The sequence below is a fragment of the Idiotropiscis lumnitzeri genome, chromosome 18 (assembly GCF_059441095.1).
Source record: "Idiotropiscis lumnitzeri isolate Australia: NSW breed Sydney's pygmy pipehorse chromosome 18, RoL_Ilum_1.0, whole genome shotgun sequence".
Lineage (NCBI taxonomy): Eukaryota > Metazoa > Chordata > Actinopteri > Syngnathiformes > Syngnathidae > Idiotropiscis > Idiotropiscis lumnitzeri.
The window spans coordinates 15194511-15218510 of record NC_142408.1 but is presented as its reverse complement, the minus strand read 5'-3'; the positions used below and the strand labels follow the sequence as shown (position 1 = coordinate 15218510).

At 44.0% G+C, this 24000-nt stretch overlaps 1 protein-coding gene across 3 annotated transcripts in view; it reads right to left on the bottom strand.

The window, feature by feature from the left end:
• dennd1a (DENN/MADD domain containing 1A) overlaps positions 1 to 24000 on the bottom strand; it is a 184997-nt gene that overhangs the window by 136001 nt on the left and 24996 nt on the right. Inside the window, exons 2-3 of one of the 3 annotated variants that reach the window (XM_088282175.1) lie at positions 20977 to 21041; positions 2641 to 2684 (exon numbers count right to left, since the gene is read on the bottom strand). In XM_088282175.1, coding sequence (XP_088138301.1) covers positions 2641 to 2684; positions 20977 to 21041 — 109 coding nt within the window. Of the gene's footprint in view, positions 1 to 2640; positions 2685 to 20976; positions 21042 to 24000 lie in introns of those variants that run through there. The other 2 variants (XM_088282177.1, XM_088282176.1) reach the window with 2 other exon arrangements.

Here is a 24000-nt window from a genome sequence, read left to right as displayed (position 1 = left end):
ATGATAATTTCCATTGCCATGGTGAAAGCCAGCGGGGAGATGGTGCATCCTGCCATTATTCCCACTTCCAGTGGTTGTCAAGCTGTTGTATACTCTGCTGTTGTAACACAAACCTGCAAGTCCTGGAAGTAGGTTCTGACCAGGTTTGTGATGTTGCTCGGTACACGGAAGAAGTCAAAGGCTGTCCAAATGAGAGAATGGGGGACAGATCCAAAGGCGTTGGCTAGGTCCAGGAATAAGACGTGTAGATCTTTTCCTTCTCTTTTTGCAGATTGGATTTGATGCCATATCATGCTAGTGTGTTCTAAGCATCCTGAGAAGCCTGGTATTCCGGCCTTCTGTACCGATGTATCAATCAAGTTGTTTTGCTTTAGGTAGGTCGTCATTCTCTGAGCCACAATGCTAAAGAAGATCTTACCTTCAACATTCAAGAGATTGATCTGTCGGAATTGGTCGATGGTCGAGGCATGCTTTTCCTTGGGGATCATTACTCCCCCTGCTCTTCGCCACGCCCTTGGGATGATTTGTTTCTTCCATGTCACCTTCATTTGCCTCCACAGGAATCGTAGGACTTTAGGAGCATTTTTGTAGAGTCTGTAGGGGACTCCGTTTGGTCCTGGAGCTGAAGCTGCCCTTGCTTTCCTCACCAACTTCTCAATCTCATTCCACCTTGGTGGGCTGTCGTCCATCTGGTGCTCTGGTACGGCCATTGGTGGCATGTCCGAAGGTAGCTCCCTTAGCTCGTACCTTAAGTTGTCAGTGTGCGTTGCTCTCAGGTGGTCCTCCAGCTCCCTTTTTGGAACCTTGAGTGATCCGTTCTTTTCCTTGGTGAAGAGCCCTTTCACAAATCTGAAGGGGTCCTTGTAAAATGACATTCTTGCACTCTCCTTCCTCCTGCGCCTGACTCTAAGGTTTTCCGCTCTTCGCAGCGTACCAAGGCGCTCCTTCAGATCCATCTGCAGCAGGTCAATACCCACTCTCTCCTCCAGTGAGGCTTTCTTCCACTGTTTCCTCAATTTCCTTCTTTCTTTGACAAGGCGTTCGATTTCTTGCTGTCTTCTGGACTTGGGTGGGGCTGACGATGTTTCTGTCATTCTCTGATGTTTTATTCCGAATCTCTCTGCTCCGTAAGAGTAGATCAAATCGCCCATCCTCTCTAACTTCTTCACCACTGTACCTCTGATTTCGTCCAGAATGTTGCTCAGGTCTGTATCGATTGCTGCCCACTCTTTCTTGCTGCTGGATTTTGGCCACTTCACTTGGGGTCTATGGCCTTGGGTGCTCTTCTCCAAAGCAGGCTGCGGCTGGCTAGGTTCCAGGTTCTCAGATGTTGTGCTTGAATTCCTCTCATCCTCTGGGGTACTGATGCTCGGTGGACTGTGGGTTGAATCCTGCCGCCGAGCTTCTCCCGCCTTACTTGACCTTTCTCTTAACAGATATTGGTCAATGCGGGGTCCCAGACTTGCCTTCTTCAAGCACTTCATCCGCCCCTGATGTATTTTAAGGCCTAGACTGGACGTTACCTTAGACCATCCGCAGCTACATACCTGGAGCCCTTTTCCTGCAGCTAACTTAGTAGGTGCTGTGCTGATTTTCTTCCTCGTTGCCGTTTCCTTTCCTGGGTTCGTTACCATGTTGTCAACCGATGAGTCATCTTCCGCCCCCGCTCTCGCAGACTCAGGGGGTATTTTCCTCTTTGGACTTTTCGTAGCCGTGTGGGGTGACTCTATTCACTTTCAGGTGACGGAGCCTGCTGTCATGGATAGCTAGCCCATGAAAGCCTTATGAAGTCTTGATCACAAGTGAAGGGAGGACAAAGCGGGAGCTCAACAGACGGATCTGTGCAGCGTAATGCAGACTCTGTATAGATCCGTCCTGGTGGAGAAGGAGCTGAGCTGGAAGGCGAATTCCTCGTAACACCGGTAGAACTATGTTCCTACCCTCACCTACGGTCACGAGCTATGTGTCATGACCGCATGAATAAGATACCGGATTCATGCGGCCAAAATGAGATTCCTAGATAGGGTGTCCAGGTTCTCCCGTAGAGATAACGCGACAAGCTCAGTCAACCGGAAGGGGCCTCCAAGTTGACCCGCTGCTCCTCCACATTAAGAGGAACCAAAGGAGGTGGCTCAAGCATATTATTTGGATGCCTCCTGGATGCCTCCCTGCTCAGGTGTCCCTGGCATGTCCCACTGGCAGGAGGCACACAGAAACTATTATAATAAGAAACTACGTCTCCCAGCTGGCCTGGAGTTGGAAGAAGTGGCAGGGGAAAGGAAAAGTCTGGGTTTATCTGCTGAAACTACTGCCTCCATGACGCTAACCTACCCCATATTAAGTGGTAGATCATCAATGAATGGATGAAATATTATTATTATTCAATACGCAGTTAGTAGTTCCAGTGCAGCTTTGAACAAGAGTTGTCAGCAACACAATCTCAATCAAATGGCTGGTTTCAGGACCAAAACCAATACATCAACATCAGACAAACTCACAAATTCACTTGCAAAGTGGATTGTTCTGGAATTTAGACCACTATTAGTGGTAGATGATAAAGGGTGAAAAAATGTACTACCAACCTTGAATACAGGTAATGGTCAATACAAGAAAATGCAAAATAAAAGTGAATAAACGGACCTCATCTTGGAAGTCCTCTGGGAATTTTCTTCGGATTGTAGGCTCTGTTAGAAAAAAAATAAGATAAAATTCATGAGGTACAAAATCGAACTAGAGCTGCGAGCAGCTATAAAAGGCCCTCGCAACCCTGGTAACGTTGGGGTAATGGCACGTTGGAAATGTTTAATATTTACGAGAAATAACGTGAGGAATCTTCAAGAGGAATTTTTGTGTAGTTAAATTTAGAGCAGCTTTTGTTGTCAAAGCGTCATCCATGTTTGAAGTAAATTCAAAATGGCCAACTTCCTGTGCAATTTATCTCATGGCTCCAAGAGAATATTTTGTAGGTCTTGGCCTTATACATACTCCACAAAATTTTGAAAAACCTAGGTGAAACACTCAACCAACTGCTTTTTGAAAATTTCTAGAAGCCGATAGCGAGCCATTTTTTAAAAACTGCATGAGAAACTAATAAAATATTGATGGTTTTGCCAGGCCTGATGTGTATGCAAAGTTTAATGAGGTTTCGTGCATATTTAGAACCTCAAAATAAGCCTTAGTTTATTAGCGAACTATGCAAAGCCACACCCACAGCTTTTCACGAAAAATGATACATTTCGTATTGTGACATCCTGAAGGCCTAAACATTCATCCGAGCAAATATGAGTGAGACCTTATTAACCTGCTCGGAGAAAAACATCAACGAAAATAACCTGTATTTGCTTTAAACAGTTGGTGGCGCTGCCACTACGATGAAGAATTAGTTTGTAGATGTCTTCAGGGTTGGGCTATTCTCAAATATGAAACATTTCGAGATGATAGGATGATCTGAGTGATGTTACAGGAACTTTTGTTGCCAAAGAGAAAAATCAGACTTTGCGGCACCGTCGTGGCCATGCCCTTTGCCGAAAAGTCGCAAAATTCAGCATTGACTAAGATCAATGTCTTGAGGCTGTTCTGACAAATTTTCAGTCAGATGTGTTAAACGGGCTCCGTGTAGTACGCACCGTAACGGCCATGCCCATCGCCGAAAAGTTACAAAATTCGGCAGAGAGTTCAATGTCTTGAGGTGGTTGTGACAAAAAATGTAGTCGGATGCGTTAAAAGGGCTCCGTGTAAAATAAAATGAAACAAAAAAAAAATTTTAAAAAACAAAACATTTTTTTGTTTACACTAGGTGGTGCGGTGTGTATAACAGAATATAACATATAGATGTCTTCAGGTCGGGGCGTTTTACGTACAGGTGAAGTTTTGGATTTTTTGGAGCATGTGCAGGGGAGTTATTAAGAATTTTGTCTATTGTGGTGACACGCCCCTTTTGAAGTTAATTCAAAATGGCCAACTTCCTGTGCAATTTAGCTCATGGCTCCAAGAGACTTTTTGGTAGGTCTAGGCCTAATACATTCTCCATAAAATTTTCAAAAAGCTTGGTGAAACACACAACCGGGGCTGCTCTTTTGAAAATTTCTAGAGGGCGATAGAGAGCCATTTTTAAAAAAACTGCACGAGAAACTAATGAAATATTGATGATTTTGTCAGGCCTGATGCGTGTGGAAAGTTCCATGAGTTTTCGTTCATATTTAGAACCTCAAAATATGTGTTGTTTTATTGGCGATATGTGCGATGCCACGCCCACAGCTTTTCACAAAAAATGACGAATTTCGTATTCTGACATCCTGAAGGCCTAAACACTCAGCCGAGCAAATATGTGGGCGACCTTGTTAACCTGCTCGGAGAAAAACATCAACGAAAATAATTTGAATTTGCTTTGACCAGTTGGTGGCGCTACTACTACGATCAAAAATAAGTTTGTAGATGTCTTCAGGGCTGCAATATCCTCAAATCATCTGAGTCATCTTGCCGGAGCTTTTGTTTCCACGGTGAATAATCAGACTTTGTGGCACCGTAATAGCCACGCCCTTCGACGGAAAGTCACAAAAATCGGGATAGAGTAAGATCAATGTCTTGAGTCTTTTCTAGCCAATTTGCAATCGGATTCATTAAAAGGGCACTGTGCAGTACGTCAAAATGTAAAAAATGATATTTTTTTGTAGCCACTGGGTGCCGCAAGGTGTATAACTGAATATAAACATATAGATGTCTTCGGGTACCGACTCTGGTCTAGGTCAAACGAGGATTTTCCGTTGTTTTTTTCCCCCCCATTCTCGTTGGCGCAAGAGAGCCATTTTGTTTGCGGAGTTTACGACGACGTTAAAATATCCAATTTTTCGCCCTGCCCGGTGAGACTGCCAAGTTTGTTGAGTTTTCGTGCATGTTTAGGGGGTAAAAAATGCGATCGAACGATCGGAAATAAAAATAATAATAATAATAATAATTTCTACAAAGGTACCTGCTCGGGCCCTAATAATATAATGTGCAGTCAAAAAACAATGAGCCCAATTTAATTTTTTTTTTTTTAATTTTATTTTTATGAACAATGTATAACAATCCTCGACAGCACAACCGAATCAAATAAGACAATAGTAGAAATAAACAAGAGAAGCATTTTTACAATTTTGTACACCAGAAATGACAGTAACAGGCTGAAAAGTGAAACGCAGAGATTAAACTGTGTGACCATCAATATTATGTAATGTAGTGTTCTGATTAAACAAAGATATGTCCTACTATGGGGGTCCACACCTTTTCAAAAGCATCGGACCTCAGTTGTAACTTTGCAGTAAGGGCCTCCATATCATAAATCTCCCTAAGATTCTGCTTCCACAGTGACACCTTGGGGGGCCGAGGTTTCATCCAATTTACGTCACATTTTTTCTAGCTGACATCAAGAGTTTATACAGCAGGTATTTTTGGTCTCTGTTGTAAACATCAACTTCTGACGGAAGGTCGAAAAGGAACTGTTTAGGTTTGAATGACAAATTGATTCCGAGCGCCCTATCGATCTCGCTCTTAACCTCTTTCCAAAAAGGGAGCAATTTCGGGCAGTCCCACAATATATGCGAGTGGTCGCCGATAAATCCACACCCCCCTCCAGCAATATTTAACAGATGTGTTATTCGTAAATTTGGACAGCACCAAGGGGGTCCGAAAAAAATCTCATCTTCATCTTCCAGTCAAATTCCTTCCAAACATTACTGCCAATACCCCTTTGACACCCTATACATATTTCTTCCCACTCTCGATCCTCAATAATAACATTCAACTCCATTTCCCATTTAGTTTTGATGTACAAAGTATTGTCTGTAGAATCCAATGCTAAATTTCTGTATATAGGGGAGAGATGCTTTTTGGTAGGCAGACGACTTTTGTTCACATTGATAAAGTAGACTTCAAGATTGGATGGCGCTCTCTTAATAACAGTCCAATCTTTGTGGTTCGTTACATAATGTCTGAGCTGAAAATATCTGAACATGGCACTTTGGGGAAGTGAAAATTTCTCTTGTAAATAGGAGAATGGTTGCATAACATTGTCACAAAATAACTGATCAATAACTCTCATCTTATTGTTTGGCCACCTTGTAAAGGTGATATCTGACAATGAGGGAGGGAAGTCCGGATTTCTAGCGATCTGTACAGCTTAAGAGAGAGCCGCACATCCTTTAATTCTTTTTTGCACTCTTGACCATACCTTTAACGTGTGCTCACCCATATGTTTGTAACTTTCAGTTTCTTTTGGGCCTGGGTATTCAAAAACACTAGCACTGATAGTGGAACAGCTGGCAATGAATTCTGCTCAATGTTCACCCAGCCCACCTCTCCATCATTGGTGATCCATGCAACAACTGCTGTCAATTGCGATGCCCAGAAATAATGTTGGATGTTTGGGAGACCGAGACCACCTCTGTTCTTCCAAAGAGTGAGTGTTTTAAGTCACCCCCTTGGTCTCTTGTTCTGCCATACAAATTTCGATAAAAGCTTATCTAGCATGCGGAATGCTGAAGACGGGACATTAACTGGGAGGGATTGGAACAGGAATAAGAGTCTGGGAAGCAGATTCATTTTAATGGCCTCTGTTCTGCCCAAAAGGTACAACGGTAGTACATCCCATCTTTCCAATTCGTTTCTAAATGTCTCAAATAATTTGTTATAGTTTGCTTTATATAATCGTGAAAGTTGGGGGGTGAGCGTGCAACCCAAATACTAGAAGCCCTGATTATTTCTGCGGAAGGTCACTATGTCATCGAGTTGAATAGGCCATGTCCCAGACACCATCATCACTTCTGATTTATTAGGATTGATTTTATATCCAGACACTTAACCATAATCCTTAAGGTTTTGTAGCAGAGATTGAATGGGCTGGATTTTCAACAAATAGTAGTATGTCGTTAGCATACAGCGCTATTTTGTGTTGGTGTCCGCCCTCATCATGTATTACTTGTATAAGTGGATTTCTTCAGATCAATTCAGCGAGGGGTTCAATACTAAGAGCAAATAGTATAGGCGAAAGTGCGTCTCCCTGTCTTGTCCCCCTACTCATCTTAAAGAAATCGAAACAATGTCCGTTAACCCTAACTCTCGACTGGGGATTCATATGAAACACCTGGATCCAACTCAAAAGAGTTTCATTAAAGCCCATATGGATTAATGTTTGGTCCAGAAATGTCCAATCCAGCCTGTCAAATGCTTTTTCGGCATCCAGGCTGAGAAATAATGATGGGGTCCGTCTGGCCGAGGCAATGAATTGCAGGTTGAGGGCCCGTCTAACATTGTCAGTGCCACGTCGACCGGTAATAAACCCTGTCTGGTCTGAGTTGATTAATTTCTGTGTGTATTTTTGTATTCTGTCTGCCAAAATAGAAGTCAAGATTTTTAAGTCCTGACACAGCAGGCTTATAGGCCGATAACCCATGCACTGAGAAGGGTCTTTTCCTTCTTTGTGTAAAACAGTCATGATTGCCTCGGACCAGGTTTTTGGGGGATCCCTGACATCTAAAGCATAGTGATACACCCGGCATAGGATTGGGGCCAGCTCCCTCACAAAAACCTTATAATACTCCGCCGGGTACCCGTCGACCCCTGGGGAAGCATTGTTCTTTAACTTACTAATGTGATCTATTATTTGCTGTTCCGTTATGGGGGAGCACATCATCTCGGCCTCATCCTGTGACAGTTTATTCAACTGAGTCAAATCCAGAATTTTTGTTATTTTGTCCTTTTTTCCCATTACTACTTGACCTTCATATAATGTTTTGTAATAATCAGCAAATGCTTCTGCAATTTCTTTCGGTTGAGTGGTAGTTCTCTGTGTAACGGGATGTTTAATTTTAGGTACCACTCGATTTGATTGGGCTTTCCTTAACCGAAAAGCCAATAGTCTACTCGCTCTATTCCCCTTCTCATAGTAATTTCTTTTCCCAAATCGGAGCATTTCCTCTGCCCTGTATGTAAGAAGTTTGTCCAGCTTTTCCCTTTCCTGATTTAACAATACTAATGAGTCACGGCTTCCCGATGTTTTGTGTTATCTTTCCAGCCTCCTAATTCCCGCCTCCAATGCAAGTCGTTTCGCCTCTCTCAGTCTTTTTAATCATGACATGATTTGGATGATGTGTCTCCTCATAACCGCTTTGGCACCATCCCATAAAATAGATGGAGACACCTCTCCATTATCATTTAAGTCCAAAAATTCATTCAGCCTCGCACGTAGATCTTGTTGGATTTGAGGACTGTTTAATATTGAGACATTACGTCTCCAGTATCGAAATTGTCTTTCTTGATCTAACTTTATTTTCAACACGACCGGGCTATGATCCGACAGAGTCATCGGTTCTATTTCACATTCTATTATTTCATGTACATTCGCCTTTGAAACCAGGAACATACCAGTCGAGCATGACTCCCATGTACCTGGGACCGATATGTGAAGTCTCTGTCTCTGAGGTGGTGATATTGCCACGCATCAATCAAGCCAAGTCCATCCATCATTCCCAGAGCTGTGACACATTTTCAAGTTCGGGGTCCTTTACCAGCAGGCAATCGGTCAACCTTTGAGTTCAATACACAATTATAATCACCCCCAACCACTATTATTCCTTCCCCTTCATCGGCCAGTTTGGCCGCCATATTCTTAAAGAAAATTGGACAGTCCTCATTTGGTGCGTATATGTTCTGGAAAGTGAACCTGCTCTGTCCAACTGTACCTACAACCATAATGTACCTGCCTTCCCTGTCCTTAAGTACCTTCTCACAGTTAAAGAAAACATTCCTCCTGATTAAAATAGCAACTCCACGTTTTCTCCCTCCTTCGTGAGATGCGCGATATGTTTGTTCCACCCAATCCCTCCTTAATTTCAAATGTTCTGCTTCGTTTAAATGAGTTTCTTGTAGCTTTGCAATTGAGCATTTCAATGTTTTAAGTTGATTAAGTATTTTCTTTCTTTTAACCGGACTCCCCAGACCCTTAATATTGTAGCTAACCGCAATCAAACCCTCCATAGAGAAGAGTTGTCAGTCATTACTGTCAAAATACTTTTCAGTTCCCTCGTAAGTACCTAACTTATCATCGGTTGTCAAGGAAATAACATAAAACAAAACAGAAAAAAAGAACACTTTCCAAAATAAAACATTAGGAATCAAACATATCAAACTGGCTTCTAAGTCCTCAACTGGTCTGTCGTGAATAAAGACCAGTCCCCGGGTGAAAACGGGCGGGGGGAGTTAATGTCACAGTGTAAAGCAGTCTGCATCCGTTTGGCAGACCACTGCAGCCCGACGTTGGCTGATTGTGAACCACGCATAGTCAATTACAGCTGACGCCACAACCCAAAACGACCCAAGAACATTGTGTAGTAACAATCCAAACTCGGCATGAATATAAAAACAAAAACATAGTAATTTTGCATACCTTCATGTATACATGCGCGCACACACACACAAATACACAGACCCACATTCATACACACACATGTAAATACACGCACGCGCACATACACACACATACACAAAAACCTGCACATACACATGCACATACCTGCATATACATGCACACCGACAAGATTACAGAGGAATGCCAGCGGGGAGAGAGACGGAGAGACTGCCCGCCGGAGAAGGCCAGCCTTGGCGTGCCAGTCTTCGGGACCAGACGGGAATCAACTATCCAGACGATGACTAAACTGGGGAGGACCTTCCCTTGGACGTGGACCCGTGACGTGGGAGGGAGCGAGGACGATCGATTCAACCGATTCAACCTACATTACCCTTGACATAAAAAACTCCTATAAAAACTGAAGCTGGGCTGAAAGATGGTGCGCATTTTTCGACTGTGCTCGCACAAGTGCAGTTTCTCGTGAGATTAAGAAAAAGCCGCCCAGATATCTGTCTTTGTACTATTTCCTGAACTCCAGAAATTGAATAAACTAAATATCGGAACTCTAATCAGTTGTTGAGTCTTTATTTGACCCGTTTCTTCTTGAGTACAAAAAAACTAACACGCATTGGAGTAAGTTTGGCCTTTAAAGGTTGATTTACTAACTACTTCTCATTTCCACGGTGACTCAACTCCAACAACGTACTGAAATACATGACGAGATGGAATGGCTACTGTTAATATGGATAAAGGAGAAGTAATTGGCTGGTGACACCGTTTCGGAAGCGATCATCTGTGAGAAAGCCAGCGGCATTTTCAAAGACCTAAAGCGTGAAGCAGCCGAGGCGGAGGGAGAATCATCGCAAGGGAATGAAGAGTTCAAAGCCAGTCGTGGATGGTTTGACAACTTTCAGAAACGAAGTGGTATTCATTCCGTTATCTGGCATGGAGAGGCGTCGAGTGCTGACGTGAAGGCGGCTGAAAGTTCCATCAAGAAATTTGAAAAACCCGTTCGTGAAGCAGGATACCTGCCACAACAAGTTTTCAATTGTGATGAAACAGATTTATTTTGGAAGAAAATGCAGAGGCGTACGTTTATCACGGCAGAAGAGAAACGTTTACCCGGTCACAAGCCTATGAAGGATAGGTTAACGCTTGCCCTTGCCTCCAATGCGAGCGGTGATTTGAAATTGAAATCGTTACAAGTTTACCACTCAGAAAATCCAAGGGCATTCAAAGCTTCATCAAGTGATTAAGGAAAAACTGCAAGTTCTATGGCATGCAAATAGCAAAGCATGGGTGACACGTCAGTTTTTTATTGAGTGGGTAAACGTAGTTTTTGGTCCGTCAGTCAAGAAATACTTGACCGATAATGGTCTGCCACTTGACTGTGTTCTTCTTTTGGACAATGCCCCCGGTCATCCCCCTGGCCTTAAGGATGACCTTTTAGATGAATTTTAATTCATCAAAGTTGTCGATTTGCCAGCCAATACAACATCTATCCTCCAGCCCATGGAACAGCAAGTGATATCAAACTTCAAAAAACTTTATACGAAGCATCTTTTCAAGCTTTGCTTTGAAGTGACTGAAAATACGAACTTAACATTGAGAGTTTTGGAAGCAACATTTCAACATTGTCGTATGTATTAAGCTGATAGATACTGCCTGGCAAGGTGTTACTAAAAGAACATTGAACTCAGCTTGGAGAAAACTGTGGCCAGATGTTTTAGAATGTGACTTTGAGGGATTCGAACCTCTTGAGGAGGAGATCGTATCTATTGGTCGATCAATGGGCTTGGATGTGGACGAGGCTGATGTTGTAGAACTCGTTGAGGAACACGTTGAAGAACTTACGACGGAGGAGTTGAAGGAGTTGCACAAGATTTCCCACGAGGAGATAATGCAAGAACTCAACAGTGAGGAGGATGTTGAGCTGGAGGAGGAACTATCGTCACTTGAAATTCGTGATATCTTGGGCAAGTGGCAGGAAGTGTTTGATTTTGTGGAATAAAGACACCCTGATAATTGTCTACAGGCAGAGCGAGTGTTTTATTTGATGAAAGGTGTCTCACATTCTTCCAAAACATTCTGAAAAGGAGGCAGAAACAGACCTCTCTTGATCGGTACTTTGTGAAAGTTAGTGAGGCCAAAAGGGTCAGATGTGAAAGTGATGACGATGAGGTGATGATTAATTAAGTAAGAAAAAAAATTTAAAAAGCTGCCAAAAAAAAGATTAGAATAAGTTTAGATTTTGTATACTGTACATATGTAGAAATAAGTGTTTAAATGTTTTTGGGTTACGCAAGTAGAAACAAGTGTTCTAGTGTTTACGTATTAGTCCTCCTCCTCCACCTGCTTCTCCTCCTCCTGCACGCCGCAGCTCACCGTCACTGAGGTAAATAAAATGTTCTTGTTCTATTGATTTTATTCACATTATCTTATGTTTTTTTTATAATTATGTGTGTTATTACTTGCTTATTTTTATACAAATTGTTTATATTAATATGTTTTTTAACTAATTTCTGGGGTGCTTTTTATAGCGCTGGAACACATTAATTCATATTACATGTTTTAATATGTGTTAGAATAATATTTAGAGGTTATTATACATTTGCCATGACGCAGCTTTATTTCAATACATGGTGCGCATGACATGTTGCAAATTAGTGGAGTGGACTATGCTTGAGTGTTTACAGTTTGAGTGGAGATACAGGAGGACACCTTTACTGCAGGGAGGTGTCTGCAATTGGCAAGGCGGTGGCACTTCTTCAGAAGTGAGGATGAAGTAAACAACATCGTGAGGAGCCTGATAGTAGAAGTTGGCATCGAAGTCTGAAGCAAACAACATCGTGCTGGGTCCTGATAGAAGATGTTGACGTCAAAGTCAGCTGCGACTCATGGCGGCACGCCAATGATAAACCGGACTAAACCAGCTTTTGAGAAGACGAACTGTACCACCCTTGAGTGTAATCTGATTTCTCGAAGTGTAATCTGATTCCTCGATGTTATAAAAGGGAATGTGTGAAAAACATCGAGGAACAGAGGGGAGATAAAGTTGTCAAATAAACTATGTTAACCTTTCTGTATCCACTTGAGCTGAGTGCCTCTCTTCTTTCAGCTATGAACCCTATATGTCAAATTGGCGAACCTGACAATATGGGAAATTTAGATTTGACATACAATTTTTTTGACATACAACGATTGTTCTGGGACGAATTAAAATTGTATCTCAAGGTACCACTGTACTTAGTTTAAATGTGTGAACTTTATTGAAATTCTCAGTAGTGAGAACAAATTTGCACACATTGCATTTCCATGAGCTGCCCTCACATTCACAGCACTTGATGGACAAATACGACGAAGCACATTCTTCACATTGGTTGTAGAGATGCAAACATACCAAATTTGGCACTGGGGGTGTCACATAGACGCTATTGCAAAAAACACATTCCGAAAGACATAACAATTGGAGATCGGAGCACACGCACGTGCACACTTGCACACACACAGGCACATACACCTGCACATACACACGCACATACACGTACACCTGCAGATACACACGTACACATCTACACCCACAAGATTACAGAGGAATACCAGCGGGAAGAGCGACGGAGAGACTGCCCGCCGGAGAAGGCCAGCCTTGGCGTGCCAGTCTTGGAGACCAGACAGGAGTCAACTATCCAGACGATGACTAACCTGGGGAGGACCTTCCCTTGGACGTGGACCCGTGCCGTGGGAGGGAGCGAGGATGACCGATTCAACCTACACTACCCTTGACATAAAAAACTTCGATAAAAACTGAAGCTGGGCTGAAAGATGGCCTGCATTTTTCGACTGTGCTCGCCCGAGTGCAGTTTCTCGTGAGATTAAGAAAAAGCCGCCCAGATATCTGTCTTTGTACCATTTCCGGAACTCCAGAAATTGAAGAAACGAAATATCGGAACTCTAATCAGTTGTTGAGTCTTTATTTGACCCTTTTCTTCTTGAGTACTAAAAACGAACACGCATTGGAGTAAGTTTGGCTTTTAAAGGTTGATTTAGTAACTACTTCTCATTTCCACGGTGACTCAACTCCAACAGTCACAATAGTAAAGCTACGATCCTCTCTGATCAGTGTGTGAATGGTTGTTTGTCCATGTGTGCCCTGCGTTTGGCTGGCAACCATTTGAGGTTGTATTCTGCCTCCTGCCCAAAGTCAGCTTGGATAGGCTTCAGCACGCCCATGACCCTCGTGAGGATAAAGCGATTCAGAGAATGGATGGATGTTGCCTTCTGGCAGGTGCTATAGGTGAATGTTAGGGTGAAAATATGAGTTATCCCATATTTTACTCTATTTGTATTGAATAGAAATAGAATAGAAATCCCTTTATTGTCATTGTACTCAAGTGTGCAACGAGATTAGAGGGCTCCCCTCTCCAGTGCAATACAACAATAATACAGACAAATATATAAATTAGATAAATAAAGAAGGCAGTGCAATGGAATTCAGTACTGAATAGGGCATATAGAAACACATCACAATGCTGTTTTGCGAGGTTAGGGTGGTCTCGTGTGTGTGTGAGAGTTCAGTATGGAGATGGCTCTCGGAAAGAAACTGTTTCTCAGTCTATTGGTCCTTGATTTGATGCATCTGTAGCGCCTGCCAGAGGGCAACAGGTCGAACAGGTGTGAGTTTGGGTGGGTATTGTCATTGACGATGTTGAGAGCCCTTCTGAGGCACCGGGCGGTGTAGATGTCCGACAGTGGGGGGAGAGGGCAGCCAATAATCCTTTGCGCTGTTTTGACTGTCCTCTGGAGCCTCACTCTGTCCGCCTCAGTGCAGCCGCTGTACCAGGTGGAGACACAGTACGTCAGCAGGCTCTCGATGGACGAGTGGTAGAAGGCCAGCAGCAGCTTCCTGTCCAGGTTGAATTTCCTGAGGACTCTCAGGAAGTGCAGACGTTGGCGGACCTTCTTTACCACTGCTGTGGTGTTGTGACTCCAAGAAAGGTCATCGGAGATCTGTACTCCCAGGAACTTGAACGTGTGGACCCTCTCCACACACACGCCTTCGATGCAGAGGGGGGGCGGCAGCGTCTTGTTCCTCCTGAAGTCGACGACAATCTCCTTTGTTTTAGCAGAGTTAAGGTGCAGTCTGTTGTCCTTGCACCAAGTTGTCAGTCTCTTTACCTCCTCTCTGTAGGCTGTCTCGTCACCTTTCGAGATCAGACCGACCACTGTCGTGTCGTCAGCAAACTTGACGATGGTGTTGTTGCCGTGGGCCGGGCTGCAGTCGTAGGTGTAGAGGGCGTACAGGAGAGGGCTCAGCACGCATCCTTGGGGGGAACCGGTGCTCAGCATGAGGGTGGAGGACGTGTAGGGGCCGAGCAACACAGTCTGGGGTCTGTTGGTCAGAAAGTCCTTAATCCAGATGCGTGTGAGGGCAGGGAGGCCGAGAGTGTCCAGTTTGGCGACGAGGATGTCTGGGATGATCGTGTTGAATGCCGAGCTGTAGTCCACAAAGAGCATCCTTGCATAGCTCTGCTGTCGTTCCAGGTGGCCCAGCACAACATGCAGAGCAGTGTCGATGGCGTCCTCAGTGGATCTGTTAGCCCGGTATGCAAACTGGTAGGGGTCCAGAGTGGGAGGAAGGCAGTCCCTGATGTGCTGGAGAACCAGCCTCTCGAAGCACTTCATAATGACTGGTGTGAGAGCAACAGGACGGTAGTCATTCAGGTGGACGGCTGGTGACTTTTTGGGGACAGGAATAATGGTGGAAGTTTTCAAGCAGGAGGGGATGACTGCCTGAGCCAGGGAGCGGTTGAAGATCCTGCAGAAAACATGTGACAGTTGGTGGGCACATGCTCTGAGGACCTTGCCTGGTATTCCGTCGGGTCCAGTAGCTTTCCTGGGGTTGACCGCCAGGAGCGCGCGCCTCACATCGTGTTCCTCTACGATGAGTGGGGGGGAGTTGGAGCTTGAAGTGCGGGGGTGTGACGGTTGGGGCGAGTCAAAGCGAGCGAAGAAGCAGTTAAGCTCCTCTGCCAGCGATGCACTCGGGTCTACAGAGGTCGTGCTGCTGCCACGGAAGTTGGTGATGCTCCGTAGACCCTGCCACACCTCCCGTGGCCTGTTACTGGCAAGGTGGGCCTCCAGCCTCCCCTTGTAGGTTGCCTTGGCTAGCTTGATGCCTTTGCTCAGGTCAGCACGAGCCACCCTGTACTGGGCTTTGTCGCCTGACCTGAAGGCAGCGTCACGGGCCTTGAGGAGAGAGCGAACCCTGCTGGACATCCAGGGCTTCGCATTTGGAAAGGTCCGTATAGTCTTATGTTGGGACACAGTTTCCATGCAGAACTTGATGTAGTCCAGTACACAATGCGTGTAGACATCAAGGTCCTGATGATCAAAGAGGTCCCAGTTTGTGTCATGAAAGCAGTCCTGTAATTCACTCATGGCGTCGTCACGCCAGGTTTTCACAGTCTTTGTGGTAGGCCTGAATCTGCGCCTGAGAGGGGTGTACGCAGGTGCGAGCTGCAAGGACAGGTGGTCTGACTGGCCGAGAGGGGCGAGTGGGAGGGCTCTGTATGCGTGCTTGATGTTCGAGTACACATGGTCGAGAGTGTTGTCTCCCCTCGTTGGGCACTTGACATGCTGGTGAAACTCTGGGAGTACAGTCTTTAAATTGGCCTTATTAAAGTCTCCCGCTACTACGTGAACGCCATCAGGGTGGGCCCGCTGATGTTTATTGATGACGCACGCGAGTAGCGAGAGCGCCGTGCTAGTGCTAGCGTCGGGAGGGATGTAAACAGCTGTGACAATCACTACCGTTAGCTCCCTCGGGAGAAAATAAGGCCGGCATTTAACGGACATGAACTCGATGTCGGGGGAAGAGTGCTTCTCGACGATCGTGCTATCGCCGCACCAGTTCTCATGCACGTAAACACAGAGCCCCCCGCCCCTCCTCTTACCGGTGTCCCTCGTCCGATCCGCGCGATGTAGCGAGCGCCCGGCCAGCTGGATGCTAGCGTCGGGGACGTCTGCGTGCAGCCAGGTTTCCGTGACGACGATCACACTGCTATCGCGCACATAGCGGTTTCCCAGGATTTGTAATCCCAGGTCGTCGATTTTGTGGACCACGGATCTGGCGTTGGTGAGGTGCAGACTCGGTAGTGGTTGCCTATGGGGCTGCCGTCGCAGCCGTTGCAAGACACCGGACCTGCAGCCTCGCTTCTGCTTCCTCTCTCTGCGTCGCCTGCGCCGCCTCCCGGCCCCGATGACCAGCCATGGTGAGCCGGGCAGCCTCGCCAGTTCGTTCGGAATTTTGCGATCATAGCAAAATTCCTCTGTGATGGTTATTTCGCATCGATATCCAATGTTCACGATGTCTTGGCGGGTATATCGATGTTGCAAAGGGATTGCTTCACAATGTAACCTAGGTTTGGACCATGGTGATGAGAAGACCCCCAGGAGATGAATGCAGGAGGATTGGATCAACACTGCAACAAAGGAGGTGTGACCGAGACACCTCTGAAACAATGGACTTTCATGCTGTGACAACAAAAGGTCACGCTGGTGGCTCCTTTCAGTCTTCGACTGCCATTGATGTCTGTTTTTCCTTTCTTATCTGAAGTATTTGTTCCTGTGAGTTCTCCCCCATTGATTCCTTCGGGCAGATAGCATTGTTTAGCTAGGGATTCCCTAATAAAATAGAGGGCTCAGCGGAGTGTGCTTCAGAACGAAGTTGGAGCTGTAACTGAACACACCTCCGTTTGTTCTCCTCGTGAGTAAAGCGATAATCTTTTCATCATCTTTCTTTCTTTCATTTTGCCTGTGTTCAGTGAACGCTTAGGTGATTCAACCCGAGTGCATCAAAAACAAAGACTAACTGAAAAACCGTTTCTTCCCAAGAGTCATCTCCATGCCGAACTCTCACCCACAACTACCCTTACCTTGCAGAACTGCAACATAATAAGTTTTAATTATTTAATTTCACATTTATTTATTTTAAATAATTTAATCTTTAATTAATTTAATTAATATATTAAATTCAATTATGTGTTATATTGCACTGAACAGGAGAGCTCTCCAATCTCGTAGTGCACTGAGTACAATGACAATCAAGGGCATTCTGATTTCCGCAGACTGTGCAGAACAGTTGTATAGCTATACTAGTTAGTTTGTTAGTTAGATTCATTTATTGTCCAAACTAGGGCTGGGTGATAAACCGAAAATTTACCTTTACCAAAATTTAATACCATGACCGACATCATTTTGCCCAGGTCGGTAAATTTGGTGTTTAAAAAAAAAAAAGTGTTGTTTGTCTGCGGCTATGTTGATGCCCCATTACAGCGGCTGTAGTCACGTGACTCCACCCAGCTGAACAAAAAAAGAGAACAGACGACGCGGTCGTAGCTGGCGATTCAAATCAAGAAGCGGCTAACACGGCTGAAGACGAAGTACCGTTAGTTGAAGTTGTTCCGGTTGCGCTTGGCCCGAAAAGAAATTCGACATCTGTCGTTTGGAAATGTTTTGGGTTCCATAAAGACGATGTTTGAGCAAAAGAACACGAACTGCAAAGTGCGTCGTAAGCACCCAAAACAGCGCGTCCAACCTTTTCTTTTTCACCACACACAAGACAACCATGCTGTGCTGAAAGTTCAAAGGGAGAAGCAAGGTTCAACAAGTGACAACAGCCCATAACGGAAGCGACACCATAAGAGAACGTCTAAGACGTGGACGCGATAGCCTAGCACATAGCTAAAGATTTAGCTCCTCTAGTTACAATGGAGCGCACAGGATTTAAACGCCTCATGAAAGTAGCCGACAAGAGGTACGCAAATATAATAATAATAATAATATTCCCTTTATTAGTCCCACAATGGGGAAATTCGAGATTCGAACCCAGGCCTCCAGGCCAGACTGGGTCCTGAACGCGGCGCCTTAGACCACTCGGCCATCCATATTTGTCGCAAACCGTACTTTCCAATATGGACACCATCGGGACGGGAGCTTAGACATGTCAAGCATTTTGGATCCACATCCGACTTGTGGTCGAGTCGCAATATGGATCCCTGTTTGAGCCTGACTCTGCATTACATAGACGATAAGTAGCGATTGCGCACCAGAGTACTCGAGACGGCACATTTTCCCGATGATGCACACTTGTTTATTTGCATTGACTTTTTTCCCCATTTTATTTAGCATTCATTTTATTTGCCGACCACACTAGCTCCTTTGCACATGGCATTATTTATATTGTTTACAAGAGACCTTCACACAAATCTAGGCCTTTGCACATGGCATTACAGCACCTTGGCGCAATCTATTTGCAGAAAAGATTTTGCGAGAGGTACTCCTTTTCTCCTGTTCTTTGTGACATTGTTCAAGTCATGCAAAGCAAGCTACCGTATTTTCGCAGTCATAAGGCGCACTTAAAAGTCCCAAATCTTGCCCTAAACTAACACAGCGCCTTGTAAGGCGACTGCGCTCATTATATGGACAAAGTATCACTCGCGACCATCAACCCTTTCACTCATTGGGCTGTTCGGAGTGCATGTTAGCACACCCTGCTGGACAAAGTGTGAGTCATCTATGCTTCAAAGTGATCATGACTATACATTATGTGACTATGGTGTTTGGGTGATGGTGTGGGAGAAAGCTGGACAAAAGGGCAGCTGTCCACAATGTTGTAGTCTGTCTTATCATTTATGTTATTGCAAGCAAGAAACGTCCCAGGTTTAGACAACAGACAAAAAGCCCAAAGCATAACAGCACATCTCTCTAAACAGCCATGCAAATCTCTCTAAACAGCCATGTGATTTGGCTGAGTCTGAGGGGCTCCCAGAAGGCATTGCTCTAATGGCTCCCAAGAAGCCATTGCTATCATTTTGTGTTATTTTTATTTCTTTTTGGTATATTGATGGCATGAGAGATACATGTTTTGTGTTAATCTTATTTCTTTGTTTCATTGTTTGCTTGTATGCTGAGTTTTTTTTTTTTTTTTTTGAAACCGTGACTCTAAGGAGTGTGGTGACCAGTGAAGTCCCTCCCCTGACGTAGTCTTGTAGACTATTGCCATGATACCTATTATTGGTTAGAGTCATTGTTAATGATAGTGATTGTCAATGGTATCATGGCAACTGTCTTTGAAATGTGGCGATTACTTATGGTATTGAGGCAAAGTGAATTGCCATGGGCTGAGTCAGCGCGAGCAGCCAAGCTATTGCTATGCTAAAAGCAGCTGAGCTAGAGCCTTGTAAGGCGGTGCGCCCAGTGTGTGCTTCAAAGACAGAAATAGCACCCTCAACAGGTGTTGCGCCCTTTGAGGCAGCGCGTCCTATGACTGCGAAAATATGGTATTTATACAAATGATTTTTGTACTTTTATTTTTCATTGAAAGTAATGTGTACCAGTTGGTCAATTAAAAAAACAGTTAATATGCATTTCCTGCATTTATTTTGATTTTGGTCCACGGGCGGAAATTTATCGTGCATTTATCGTTATTGAGGTAAAATTGCTTAATTTATCGCGATATTGATTTTAGGTCATATCGCCCAGCCCTAGTCCAAACAGTGGAAAGTTGTAGCCTAAAAAACAACCGAAGAAGAGGGCAGTTGCACCTCAAAACTAGCAGAGGTAAAAAAAGAACCCTCATTGTCTAAACAAACAAAAGAATTCTATTATTAGTCTATTATATCTATTATTATATTCAACATAAAGAAGACAAGATGATTTTTTTTTTTTTACTGTAATGCCCCCTGAAATTGATTGGATGATCAAGAGGACTTTTTTATAGCTCCCACAAAGACAGCAGTTGCACGTGGAAACAAGTAGAGGTAAAAAGGAACCTCCATCGTCTGAACAAATAAAAAAAATTAAAATAAAAAAAAAAACAAGTATTTAACAGAAAAAAGATGAGATGAGTTTTTGGACTATCTGGCATTGTTGACGAATTGAGCAGGTGATGGAATAGCTTCAAGACAATAGCTTTGAGTTTAACTTGCATATATCCTTATTGTGAATTATTATAGGTCTGTACTCTATCAAGATTTGTATTGAATTGTATAGTATCAATGCCTGTGACTTTGATTTTAATGCTGACACAGAGCGAGTCAGGTTTGGTCAACTGGTCCATTCTCAGTTCTGTTAGCATGCTAAAATAGCATTGTCGATGTTATATAATTGTTTGTGAAGTTACTTTAAGCACCATTTGAATAATAATAATAATAATTTGCCCTTTATTAGTCCCGCAATGGGGAAATTCGAGATTCGAACCCAGGCCTCCTGGGGAGACTGGGTCCTGAACGCGGCGCCTTAGACCACTCGGCCATCCTGAAGCAGATATACATAAAAATAGCAAAATACAGAATGCTGCTACCCATCCAGCTCACTAACCAGAAGTCACATTGTGCATTTTTTTATATCAACTTAAATAAACTTTGCTTAAATTTTATTTAACAAGGCAGAACAGCTAGGAATGTAAAAATCAAATTCCATTAAGTCAACACACCATCCTCTCCCTGCTTTCTTAGATGATACGATATCAGACGTCGGTAAAATGTTACTAAAAGGGGATGCTTTAACAGTTAATAAGAGTCTTAAGAACTTACCTGAGCTTTGTGTACCTGGATGAACAACCTCCATATACACTTCAAATGCAGATTCTGGATTTTCCCTGGAGAAGAGGAAAACAGCCTATAAAAATTTTAGTCTAAATTTCTGCAAGCAACCATTATGTCCTAAACACAAACCCTCTAAGTCAGGAGTGTCAAACTCATTGTGATTAAAAAGGCAGTGGTTAGAAGGCTGCTATATTTACAGTTTCAAGTTTGTTTGTTTTTTAAGCTTACTGGTAAAGAACGTTTAAGCGCACACAGTACACAATACAGTTTAAAGAGGTGAATATTTTTTCTCTAAATTTACACAAAAATTGGGAAGAATATGTCAAAAGAAAACTAACTATGGTGGAAAGAGTACCAAAGGATGAGAATATAATAGGATGAAATAAAATGAAACAATAAAAGCGATTAAAAATAAATGAGAATGGCATGAGATAGAAAAAATGGACATGCAGCGCCATGACTATCATAAACCCTCGTATATGTCTAGATCCCTTATGTAGATCTAAATCAAGATGGCGGACAGTGTGCCGGTGTGTTCGGCAACCCTATTAATATTTCGGATTATTTTCCTGTTTTTGGTGATTGGCGCTTCATTCACGGACTCTCTACAGGTGTATGATCACCAATCTTTGTTGGTGGTGCGATGTTGGTAGTTTGGGTGCGTTTGAGCGTGGTTGTGGGAGAAGACACTGCCAGCAACCAGGGTTATTATAATTTTTATTTTGTTTTGAGTTTTATTTTTTTAATTTAATTAGTATAAATAAGTTAACAGCATAGCTTTGTTAGTTTTTAGTAGTTTAAATTTTATTTTAAAAAAGTGAGTTTAGTTTGTTAGTTTTAGTATTAGTTATTTTTAAAGAAATTTGTGTGTAACTTGTGCGCCAGATCAGTAAAACACCATGGTAAGTATTCTATAGTGAAAATTCAACAAAAATAGAACTTAAAACCTTTTGGTAATACTGGGTACACTTTAACACTCCACAGACTTCGAATTAAAATAAGTGCAGCACATGATACCCTTTCTAAAGTTAGATGCATGCATGCACCCGAATTAGATAAAGCTAGGATGCCTTGTTTACAACTTCTCAAATGGATTTGTGGATTGAATTATTGTTGAGATGTATTAAACCCGGTTGTACAGTGTACTATTTTTTCGAATACTTCATACATTTATTGGTAACACTTTATAAGTACACACTAAGCATTTGTAAATACCGTATTGTTGCAGCCATAAGGCGCACTTTAAAGTCCTGAAACTCGTCCAAAAAAGCCAGGGCGCCTTTTGAGGCGGAGCGCCCATTATGTGGACCAAGTGCAACAAGTGCACCGCTGGGCTGACTGCGAACATTTACTGCCTGCACACCGCTTATATAGAGAGAGAAGGCGGGCGTGGCTAACGACAGCAGGGGGCGTGAGAGGGGAACGATGGGCGTGAACGACAACAGGCGGACGTGAGAGGGGAGATGGGCGTGAATGACAACGCAAAGGCACGCCCCCAGTGCAAAGCAGCCCCGATGCCCCTATATGTACCAGGTGCAACACGTTGCTCAGGCAATTAATCAGCAAAAATGGCATCAATGAAGAGACACTCTTACGAAGCACAGTTTAAGCTACAAGCTATCAGCTACGCAAATGTTCATGGGAATCGAGCAGCTGCGAGGGAATTAAAAATCAACTAATCCATGGTTCGCAAGTGGAGGAAGCAGGAAGACAGACTTCGCCAAGTCAAGAAAACTACACTGAGTTTTAGTGGAAGCAAGGCAAGGTGGCTCGTGTTGGAAGACCAGCTCGAGCAATGGATTGCTGCTTACAGAACAGCTGGGAGAAGCGTATCTACCATCACCATTCGACAGAGGGCAGTAATGCTTGCTGGCGAATTGAACATCGAACATTTCCAAGGAGGGGCGTCTTGGTGTTTTCGTTTTATGAAACGGCGCCATCTATCCATCCGGGCAAAGACGACCGTCGCGCAGCAACTCCCAGAGGATTACAAGGAGAAGATGGTCGCCTTCCGCTCTTACTGCAGCAAAAAGATTGCAGACAAACGTATCCAGCCCAGCCACATCACCAACATGGACGAGGTGCCGCTGACTTTCGACATCCCGGCAAACCGCACTGTGGAGAAGAAGGGGGTCAGCACGGTTGCAATCCGCACAACGGGGCACGAGAAGTCAGCTTTTACTGTTGTGCTAGCTTGCCAACGGACAAAAATTGCCACCTATGGTGATTTTTAAGCGGAAGACGCTGCCTAAAGAGAAGTTTCCTGCCGGCGTTATCATCAAGGTCAATCAAAAGGGCTGGATGGACGAGGACAAAATGAGAGAGTGGCTGAGTGAGGTGTACGTAAAGAGACCCGGAGGTTTTTTCCACGCGTCACCGTCGCTGTTGGTCTGTGACTCCATGCGAGCCCATCTGACAGCCGCTGTGAAAAACCAAGTCACGCATATGGACTCAGAGCTTGCCATCATCCCGGGAGGCTTGACAAAGGAACTCCAACCACTCGACATTAGTATAAACAGGGCGTTCAAAGTGAAGTTGCGTGCTGCGTGGGAGCGATGGATGGCGGAGGGCGAACACAGCTTCACAAAAACTGGGAGACAGCGAAGAGCAAGTTATGCCACAATTTGCGAGTGGATTGTAGGTGCTTGGACGAACGTGTCTGCTAGCTCTATTGCAAGAGCTTTCGCGAAAGCCGGTGTGGCACTCTGTAAAGTAGTCATCCCAATCTGATTTGTTTTTATAGCGCATGACTGTGTGGGTCGGTGTTCATTGCGGTTGATGTCACTGTGATGCATTTTCAGGTAACTGCATGTTGTGTCGGCGGTCGGTGGGTGGCGCTGTGCGGCTGCATCACCAAGGGGGTGATGAGCTGAGACCATCGAGGGAGACTGTTGTTCTATACAATGCATGAGACGTATGAAACGTGATGCAACCGATGTGCTGACACATTATGCGTTTGTTTCTGTGTTAACAGGTAAAATATATGTTCTTCAAGTTTGCGAATGAAGTGGG